Source organism: Lampetra fluviatilis, chromosome 37 (assembly GCF_964198595.1).
Source record: "Lampetra fluviatilis chromosome 37, kcLamFluv1.1, whole genome shotgun sequence".
NCBI lineage: Eukaryota > Metazoa > Chordata > Hyperoartia > Petromyzontiformes > Petromyzontidae > Lampetra > Lampetra fluviatilis.
Genome location: NC_136311.1, coordinates 11440094 through 11450348, shown reverse-complemented (window position 1 = coordinate 11450348; position 10255 = coordinate 11440094). Strand labels below are relative to the sequence as shown.

The 10255-nt window shown below is 59.0% G+C and overlaps 1 protein-coding gene across 1 annotated transcript; it reads right to left on the bottom strand.

Moving 5' to 3' along the window:
- Positions 1–495: 495 nt before the first annotated feature.
- On the bottom strand, positions 496–10208 carry LOC144945469 (tudor domain-containing protein 5-like). Its single transcript, XM_078873988.1, has 11 exons — positions 9971–10208; positions 9583–9689; positions 7522–7752; positions 6015–6164; positions 5683–5754; positions 4968–5024; positions 4280–4430; positions 3197–3306; positions 1733–2289; positions 1158–1367; positions 496–601 (listed from the first exon to the last, which is right to left on the bottom strand). The coding sequence occupies exons 1-11, from the start codon at positions 10203–10205 to the stop codon at positions 496–498; spliced, it is 1986 nt and encodes a 661-aa protein (XP_078730114.1). The 5' UTR covers positions 10206–10208.
- Between the last annotated feature and the right edge of the window lie 47 nt (positions 10209–10255).

Genomic DNA, 10255 nt, shown 5'->3' with positions numbered 1-10255 from the left:
CGAGGTGGTGCACCAGGAGCCCTGTGGGGGGGGGGGGGGACACACGAGGGGGGACGTGCGTATGTACATATGTACGTGTGTACGTGTGTACGTGTGTATGTACGTAGAACTTCTTTCGCTCCGTACGTGGGCGACCGTGTTAATGGCAGGTACGAGGGGATGCGCAGCGGATGCAAGGTTGATGAGGGGACACGCGGGGGACACGAGGGGACACGAGGGAACGTATTAATCTATTGTCCTCCTGCCAGCAGGGGAGCCTTCTACACGTGACGGCCGCAAGGTGCACCTAGCCCGGCGCAAGCTTTGGCCGCCCTAGCTGCCGTTAGAGCGTGCGAGCGAACCGAGGCGTGTGCGTGTGGTCATGTGTGTGCGTGTGTAAGCGTGTGTGTGTGCGTGTGGTCATGTGTGTGCGTGTGGTCGTGTGTGTGCGTGTGTGCGTGTATGCGTGTGGTCATGTGTGTGCGTGTGTAAGCGTGTGTGTGTGCGTGTGTGGACCTACGGCGCCCCGCGCGATGACGCCGCGGCCACACGCACCTCTGCTGGCACGACGCAGGCGAGTCGAGCCGGCACCGCCTGCGCTGGCAGCGAGAAGAAGGCGCACCTACACACCGCACAACGACCACGACAACCACTCTACAACCACTCTACAACCACACTACAACCACACGACCACAACCACTCTACAACCACCACTCTACAACCACTCTACAACCACTCTACAACCACTCTACAACCACTCTACAACCACTCTACAACCACTCTACAACCACTCTACAACCACTCTACAACCACTCTACAACCACTCTACAACCACTCTACAACCACTCTACAACCACTCTACAACCACTCTACAACCACTCTACAACCACTCTACAACCACTCTACAACCACTCTACAACCACTCTACAACCACACAGCCACAACCACCAAACTACAACAACCACACTACAACCACACTGGTTGGGGGGGTGCTGTGGGGAGGCATGGAATTTGCGGGGGGGTGGCGTGAATTGGGGGTGGCCTGGAGTGGGGGGGTGGAGTGGGGGGGGCGTGGTGGTTGGGGGGGGGGTGGTGGTGGTGGGGGGGGGCGTGGAGTGGGGGGGGGGCGTGGTGGTGGGGGGGGGGGTCGTGGTGGGCGCTCTGCGTGAGTCTCCTACGGCAGCAGGCGGAGGTGGTGGAGCTGCACGGCGCCCGTCTGGCCGTAGTCCACGTAGTAAACGGGCACCGCGCCGTCGGCGCCGGGCGGGCCCAGCAGCACGGCGCGGTCCCACTCGTCGTCGTTGAGGGCGGCGCACGCCTGCCCCTCCAGCGCCATGGCGGCCGGCAGCGCGTACAGAGCGCCGGCGTCGGGGCTCGCGTACAGATGCCTGCGCGGGGGCGGGAGGGCGATGGGCGAGCAGGAGAACGGGGAGAGTGAGTGGTGAGCGTCACTGGTAGGAGTGGTGAGCGTGAGTGGTAGGAGTGGTGAGCGTTGAGTGGTAGGAGTGGTGAGCGTGAGTGGTAGGAGTGAGAATTGGCGGTGAACGGGAACCCACAACCTGCAACTGGCATTCTTCACAAGGCGCTGACAAAGGCTTGGCTATATGGTCACAAGCTCACTCCTCGTTTTTGGGCGCATTGTAGTACCCACTACAACCGCTACAACTGCTGTGCCCCTCTCGCCCTCCCACCTACCCCTCCAGCCCCCCACCTACCCCCCCCCGCCCCCAACCTATCACCCACCCCCACTCACTTCATGTCCAACACCAGGTCCTCCAGGGCTTCGCTCGTGTCCAGGCCGTAACTCTGCACGAAGAACTGCCCTGGCGAGTCCATGTAGGAGACGTAGAGCGGACGCATCGAGTACTCGCGCGCCACCACCGCGTGCCGACGGAACCGCAGGCCCGGCCCCACCCAGGCCCCCGGCCACGCGGGACACGGTGCAGCCGGAGACCGTGGAGCAGAAGAAAGTGCAGCAGTAGATAGTGGAGCAGAAGACTGTGCAGCAGTCGACAGTGGAGCGGACAACCGGGCAGCAGAAGACGGTGGAGGGGAAGACAGTGCAGCAGTAGATAGTGGAGCAGAAGACTGTGCAGCAGTCGACAGTGGAGCGGACAACCGGGCAGCAGAAGACGGTGGAGGGGAAGACAGTGCAGCAGTCGACAGTGCAGCAGTCAAAAGTGCAGCGGGAGACTTTGCAGCGGGAGACTTTGCAGCAGTAGGCGGTGCAGCGTGCGTGGCGACACAGCCATTGCTCGCTCGCAAGGGTTGAGCACAAGGGGCTCGTCCATCGGCGGTGTCGGCGCGCTCCTGTAAGGGAGGAGGAGGGGGGGGGGTGCTGCTCGTGTACCAGGCCTCACCCACAAGCCATCGTCGCCGTCGCAACGACGGTCGGCTGCGAGAGCCTCCGTGCCGAGCCGGGGCGACGCGCGATCCGAAGCCGCGACAAATCACTCGACCGCAGCGGGAGGGGGGCCGCTGGCACGACTTTCATCGCAATTATCGATGATCATGATCTACGCTTCCTTAACCAGCAAAGCCTCACGGAGTCTCAAGACCCTTTTTCAGGTAGGCCGTGCGCACAGTTCTCCCAGTGGGTTCGGACGACGATCGCCGCCGAGTGTGAGATTCCCAACGAGCCATCTTTTGGGGGAGAATTTTTAAACTCGCCGTGACTTGGAGCGCCACTCGATGGCGCCGACTCTTGCGAGTGACGTCACGGGACCTTGAACGCGTCCCACTGCGCCATGGTGGCTAGGAGATGTTAACTACATCGCCTGGTATACAGGAGGTCGTCGTGGGGGTTCAATCCCGACCCTGACGGGTGCTGTACATTTGGAGTTTGTGTTTCTCTCTCTCTCCCCATGGTCGCGTGGATTTTTGCCTCCGGGTCCTCCGGTTTTCCCCTCCAAATTTACAATCAACATCACCACGCGGTTAGAATCCACATCACCACGCGTTCAGAGTGTTTGGCTGCTGCTATGAATCTCCACGTGATGAGCCGCCACTTTGTTGAGATATGATTTGTGATAGCCAGGTCGCTTCTGAGAAAGAGCTACATAGCTCAGTGGGGCCATATGTCATGATGACGTATGGGCCTGTACGTACGCAAGTCATCATCAAAAATATCAAAGCTTTTTAAACAGGTCCTTACATTTATATATATGACTAAAAACACATTTTGTGCGTGCGATTGTGAACAGTTTTGTTTCCCAACCTCTTTGCAGGCGGGCAGCTGGGATGGATTTTGAAAACAGATCGACGATATGTGGATGTCCTTGGTGACGTGGGGCACCTGTCGACTTGCCTCAATGGCAACAGAGTCCTCTACTCGCACGCACGCACGCACACACACACGCACGCACACGCACGCACGCACACGCACGGAGGAACAGCTCCCGGTGACGGCGCCATGCATAGCGAGCGCGGGTCTCGCGAGCACGCGCCGTGCACCAGGCGCCGAACCACCTCACCGGGGCTGTCGTCCAAACCCGCTGTTACATTTGAGGCCCTCGAACAGAGTCAGTAGATCAAAGGGCAACTGGCCGAAGATGGGGCCGGAGGCAGCATCATGCTTCCCCCACGCTGCGGCGGCAATGGGGGTCGAATGACCATACTTGACCTTCAGCTTGGCGTGCGCTCACGACACCCTTGCAAAAAGAACGAGACGTTCCATCTCGACGGACCGTCCGGGGCGAAAATAGTTTAGAAGTGAAGCTCCGGCACGATTGGCCATCGCGGGCGTTGGTGCTCACCCCTCTTCCGTTTACAGCCCCGAGCCGGCGATGGAAATTCCACATTCCTACGGCGGGAGCGAGTTTCACTCTCTCCGCAAGGTGGCGCTCGTTCTGCGGCCCGTGGACGGTCAAGCGCCGTTAACTCAAATGGTAGACGTTGGGGGTTTGCTCTCCAACACACCAGATGTGCCGAGTAGCCACCAATCGGCACGTTTTCTTCACAAGACAAACCTTAACAATCGTGTACGTTGAAATTATTTCACACCTTACGTAGCCAACCGTGCTAAATCAGAGGTGCGGGGCTAATCGGAGGTGCGGGTGGAGGTAGGTTCACAAATGACGCGATCGGACCCCAAAAAAAAAACGTTGTTACGAATAATATTGGCAGGCGAAAGCCTACGAGTTAAATAAGTGTGTGTGTGTGTTCGTCTCATCGGAGTGGGCGGCGGTGGGCCCAAGAGGTGCCGCGCAGGCTGCGGCGTGGACACCGTGCAGGAGGAAGTTTACCAGCGGAGCCACCCCGCGAGGAGGGGAGGGGGGGGTGCGTGGAACGGGGGACTCACTCTTGGGGTGGCGGGGATGTTGCGCGATCCTGACGACGAAGTCCCCGTTGGGGGCGGGCGCGAGGTCGAACGCCGCTCCCAGCGTGGACACGAGCGCGCAGACGCTCGTGAACCCCAGGCGAACCATGGGCAGCTCGGAGCCATAGGCAGCCTGCACGCGCGCACACGATATCGTAAGCGTGTACGTTCGCACGGTACGTAGCCAACCGTGCTAAATCGGACGGTGCGGACAGATACCTGTGCCGACAGACAGGATCGGCTGGAGGAATCCGAGCTATGGAGATTTTTTTCTCACAGATGTCCAACGCACATATAAAGGACAGAGACAAAGATCCACCGTGTAGCCTTCACATACTTTTGGGGCAAGTGTTGCTCGTGAACACCTATTAAGGTCGGCACTGTGGCACACGATGTGCGTGGGTGGCCAGCAAACACGCCCGGCCGCCTTTGTCTCCCCAGTGACGATGTTTACACACCGCACCAGGTACTCGTTTGAGGCTGAGTAGACCTAGGGGGAGGCCCAGGACCGGTTCAGATAATCGCCACTAATATTGCCCGTGAGCGGGAATCCAACTTGGGTAGCCGGGTTCGTAGCACAGCATGCTAACCGCTACACTACGGCTCCCCACACGCACACACACACACACGCACACACTTACAACTACGCACGCTCGCACAACACAATTACCTTGAACTTGGAAGGCAGCTGAGAGGCAAGGATTCCGTCCCGACTCTCGGACACGACCTGTCAACGCGGGCACAGCGTCACGAAGGGTGGGGGGGGGGGGGTCGCGTGTCTCACCTGGCCGGAGGAACACCTCCCCGCGCCGTGTCACGTCACCGGGGGTTGTTGTTTGATCATACTTCACCGCGCGGGTACGTGCCGCGGGTTCGACACGATTGTCGTCCATGTGCCGCTCCGGAGCCCAACCGGGCTACGCTGGCCTCGCAGGCAAGGGCGATGTTGTTACTTACAATTATTGACAACTTTGTACTCGACCCGTAAGTGTGCACAATGTTGAAATGTTTTCACACCGTACCGTGCGATTTGTTCCTAGCTTTAGCTGGCTGCGGCAAAATCATGAACGCTGTCATCGTAATTGAAACCCAAAGATGTTCCATTTAACACGTCGGCTTTCGCGACCAATATCATCCATAATGCAGGTGTTTTTGGGTTAGATCGCGGAAATTTAAAAGATGTTCCGATGGCCGCACATTGTGGGGGGGAGTGGCGGGCGGTGGTGGTGTGGTGGTGGGGGGGGTGGTGGCGGGGGGTGGCAGAGAGGGTGGTGGTGGTGGTGGGGGGGTGGTGACGGGGGGTGGTGGAGGTGGGTGGGTGGTCGTGGGGGGTGATAGTGGCGGGGGGGGGGGGGGGGTCGCGTTTTGCTGTGAGGGGCACTCACTTTGTAAATCCGCACCCTCAACCACGGCTCCACGGCGCCCAGCGACGATCTGCTCTCCGGAGTCGCTCTCACCTGGGCGATCGAGCGGGCACACACACACGCAGCAGCAAGTACGCTCGTGCGTGCGTTGGAAGACAAAGGCGGCCGTGCGTGGTGCTTACCGCACCGGCCCCTTGTGTGCCGGCCATCGCAGGTGCTGCTCGTTAACACTCTGAGCAGCAGCCTGTGTGGGCTACACACACACACACACGTGCAGCACACACACACGTGCAGCACACACACGTGCAGCACACACACGCAGCGCACACGCAGCGCACACGCAGCGCACACACCTGCCCGGAATCTTCTTGTTGTTGTGGCGACGGCGTGGACTGCGTGGGCTGCGTAGACCGCGTGGGCTGCGTGGGCTGGGTGGGCCGCGTGGGCTGGGTGGGCTGGGTGGGCTGGGTGGGCTGCCCTCTCCGCTTGGGAGCGCCCCGGCTCTGCTGTGGGCACACGTCGAGCGTCAAGAGCGTCGCCGACGACGCCGCGCGCCCGACTTGCGTGCGCAGCGGCGGCGACTTCGCCAGCGGCCGAGGAAGGGCAACGCGCCGACGACGACGACGCCGCGAGCGGTCGTCGGCTGCACCGCGGGAGCGAGAGGTGCCCTGACACTTGGCATTGCCCTGGTACTGGTCGCCGTTTGCCGTTGTTCTCTGGTCTAACATCGGTGCAGAGACAAGGCCATAATGAAGGCTGTGTGTCTGGTGTAGGCCAATCAGTTTCAAAAACAATACGTACATGATTGTCAGAGCAGGTTAGTTTTTCCACAGGTACGTGTGGTTTATGCAGACTTGGTGTTTGAACATCTTAAAACAACTCCTATTTTATTTCCAGAAAGAGTAAACACCTATTCTTATACCGGAGGAACCCGGAGGAAAATCCACGCTGCGACCACCACGGGGAGAGAGAGAACACACAGACTCCAGATATACAACGGCAGGCGTCGCCAGGGTCCGGAGATCGAACCCATGGAGACTCTTGCGCTCCAGGCGAGGGAGGCCACATCTCCAGTACATTCCGTGCGCCGCAGTCCAACTGGACATGCGGGTGATCACGGCCACCCATGTCGGGGTGGGGGGGAAGAGGAGGGGGGGAGGAGTTGGGGTGAAGGGGGGGGCACCGACCACCGAACATGGGTGGAGGAACGAATGAGCCAAGCTCACGGCAACGGCGACGGCGAAACTACCAGTGGCAGTTCCTAGTCGCCACAGAAGAGTGACGAGGAGGCGGCTGACCGCCGGCGAGTGAGCGGAGCGAACCGATGAGGCGCTGCACGTGGGAACCCCACGGCGTTGGCTGCGGTTTTTGTTTTCGGTGGCCTGGGCTCTGTCTGCTGCGAGGCGGTGACGGTCACGAGGCCCCCGCCCGCCACACGTCTTACCGTGACGTTCGACACAACCGATGCTCCTTTAGATGCAACTAATGACCGTCACCTGGGGGCGAAACGCTCAGCGCTCATTCAGACCCAGATACAATGAGTAGCAGAGCAGGGCCGGAAACCGATTGGACGAGGCTCCCGAGCGGACCAACTAACCGCCGAGGGACTCTGCACACCTCGCACGTGGACTTGCTGGCCACGCACCCCGAGGGAATACAACGGTGACGTCTCGTCGCCACCTCACGGCGGGCGCACGATGACGACAGCACGCGGACGGCCGCTTTACTCCCAAATCTACCCAGCGCGGCGACGAGATGGGAGCCGGGTGGCGGGGCACCACGGACGGCGAGGCAGGATTCCACCTTTGACCGAGCGAGTGCACCCGTACGGAGGTCGTGACCCCGGCCCTCGAGACGCACCGCGTCGACCGCGCTGCGCAGCACGACCCGCCCCGTGGGCAGGGTCTCCATGGCGACGATGTCCGCGGTGTAGGCCAGCATGGCCTCCAGGGAGTCGTAGCCGAGGCTGCGCCAGTTGAGGAAGATTCCCGTGCGGCGCATGAACGCGTCGGGCAGATCGGCAACGGCGAGGCCGGACGGGTGGGCGTGCAGCACGGAGCCCAGCATCACGCGCAGCCACGACGGCAGAGGCTTCGCGCGGGCACACACGCACAATGACAAAGATCCCCCGTATAGTCTTAAAGACTGTTGGGCCAAGTGCTGTTAGCGAGCGAATATGAAGCCTGCCACGGCACACAAGGGGGTGGGGTGGCCAGCACCACGCCCGGCCACCTTTGTCTCCCCAGTGGTGTTTACACATCGCACACTGGGTACTCATTTGAGGCCGAGTCGACATAGGGGAGGCCCAGGACCGGTTCAGATAATCGTAACTGGTGTTGGCCGTGAACAGGAATCGAACTCGGGTGGCCAGGTTCATAGCACGTCGCGCTAACCGCACGTGCACATGCATGTGCCAACACGTGTAAACACAAGCTGGGTTCAATGACGAGATCGCCCAACGCCAGTGTCCACGAGAGAGAAGAGCCGTTCATTGTGTTTGCTGCCTCTTTCACCCTTTCGCAGCCAGGCGTGCATTGTGGGAGCTGGTAGTAAAGTGACATGACACGCAGTGCATTGTGCATTGTGGGAGCTGGTAGTAAAGTGACATGACACGCAGTGCATCGTGCATTGCAGGAGCTGGTAGTAAAGTGACATGACACGCAGTGCATTGTGCATTGCAGGAGCTGGTAGTAAAGTGACATGACACGCAGTGCATTGTGCATTGTGGGAGCTGGTAGTAAAGTGACATGACACGCAGTGCATTGTGCATTGTGGGAGCTGGTAGTAAAGTGACATGACACGCAGTGCATTGTGCATTGTGCATTGTGGGAGCTGGTAGTAAAGTGACATGACACGCAGTGCATTGTGCATTGTGCATTGTGGGAGCTGGTAGTAAAGTGACATGACACGCAGTGCATTGTGCATTGCAGGAGCTGGTAGTAAAGTGACATGACACGCAGTGCATTGTGCATTGTGGGAGCTGGTAGTAAAGTGACATGACACGCAGTGCATTGTGCATTGTGCATTGCAGGAGCTGGTAGTAAAGTGACATGACACGCAGTGCATTGTGCATTGTGCATTGTGGGAGCTGGTAGTAAAGTGACATGACACGCAGTGCATTGTGCATTGCAGGAGCTGGTAGTAAAGTGACATGACACGCAGTGCATTGTGCATTGCAGGAGCTGGTAGTAAAGTGACATGACACGCAGTGCATTGTGCATTGCAGGAGCTGGTAGTAAAGTGACATGACACGCAGTGCATTGTGCATTGCAGGAGCCGGTACTAAAGTGACATGACACGCAGTGCATTGTGCATTGCAGGAGCTGGTAGTAAAGTGACATGACACGCAGTGCATTGTGCATTGCAGGAGCTGGTAGTAAAGTGACATGACACGCAGTGCATTGTGCATTGCAGGAGCCGGTACTAAAGTGACATGACACGCAGTGCATTGTGCATTGTGGGAGCCGGTACTAAAGTGACATGACACGCAGTGCATTGTGGGAGCCGGTACTAAAGGGACATCAAGAGACGCAGTGCATTTTGGGAGCTGGTACTAAATTGACATTATGAAACGCAGTGCATTGTGGGAGCTGGATCTAAAGCGACATCATGACACGCACTGCATTGTGGGAGCCAGTACTGCAGAGATATCAAGACGCGCAGTGCATTGTGGGAGCTGGTATTAAAGTGACATTATGAAACGCAGTACATTGTGGGAGCTGGTACTGCCGCAACTTCAAGACATGAAGTGCACTGTGGGAGCCGGGAATAAAGTGACATAAATACATGCAGTGTATTGTCGGGGCCGGTACCACAGCAAAATCGTTATACGCAGTGCATTGTGGGAGATGACACTAAAGCGATATCAAGACACGCCTTGCATTGTGGGGTGCCAATGGCAAGCGCACGCGACGAGCTCACCGCAGGGACGCAGCGCACACGTTCGGCTGGCCGCGACCTCCCCCTCTTCCTCCTTTTGTGGCTGGAAATCAATCGTGACATCCCATTGGTGACATCAACAGAGATGGCTGCAAAAGAGAACGCAAAGTCAACCCGCGAGCATCGTCACCGCAGGGAGCTTATCCACAAGGGTTGACAGAGACAGGGAGACAAAGAGATGGGAGAGACGGTAGAGACAGGGATATGGAGAGACGGGGAGAGACACGGAGAGACATAGTACCGCATCTGTTGGACCAAAAAGTAAACCACTACAGTCTGCGCTCCTTCAACAAAGCAGCATTAAGGAGAAGCAGATCGAGAGGAGGCCACGTGGCTCAAAGGTCAGAGCACTCGGCTGGCACGGACGTACCGTGCATCACCAGCCCCCGCGTGGGGTGCATCTCCATACGTGCCACGTCGGGCATTGACTGCAGGAGGCCCAGCGTGGAGGACTGTCCCAGCTTGGCGTAGGGCAGCGCGGAGCCGGTGAACGTGCGGTAGTCAAGCTGCAGCCTCTCCGGGGTGAGGCCGTCCTTCTCCGAGAGCAGCAGCGAGCGCAGCAGGCGCTTCACGCTCACCAGCAGCTCCTCGCGCTTCTCCGCCATCGTGCCGGGCCTGAGCAGGAGGGGCAGGAAGAGACTGAGGGGAGATAAAG

Bases quoted from the DNA above. Each gene is read 5' to 3' on its own strand.
- LOC144945469 (XM_078873988.1), bottom strand. From the start codon at position 10,205: ATGGCGGAGAAGCGCGAGGAGCTGCTGGTGAGCGTGAAGCGCCTGCTG. The intron at 6,165-7,521 runs GTGCGTCTCGAG...TGCCCACAGCAG, and splicing joins TGCGCAGCGCGGTCGACGCG to AGCCGGGGCGCTCCCAAGCG. The intron at 5,025-5,682 runs GTGAGTGCCCCT...CCGCGTTGACAG, and splicing joins TGAGGGTGCGGATTTACAAA to GTCGTGTCCGAGAGTCGGGA.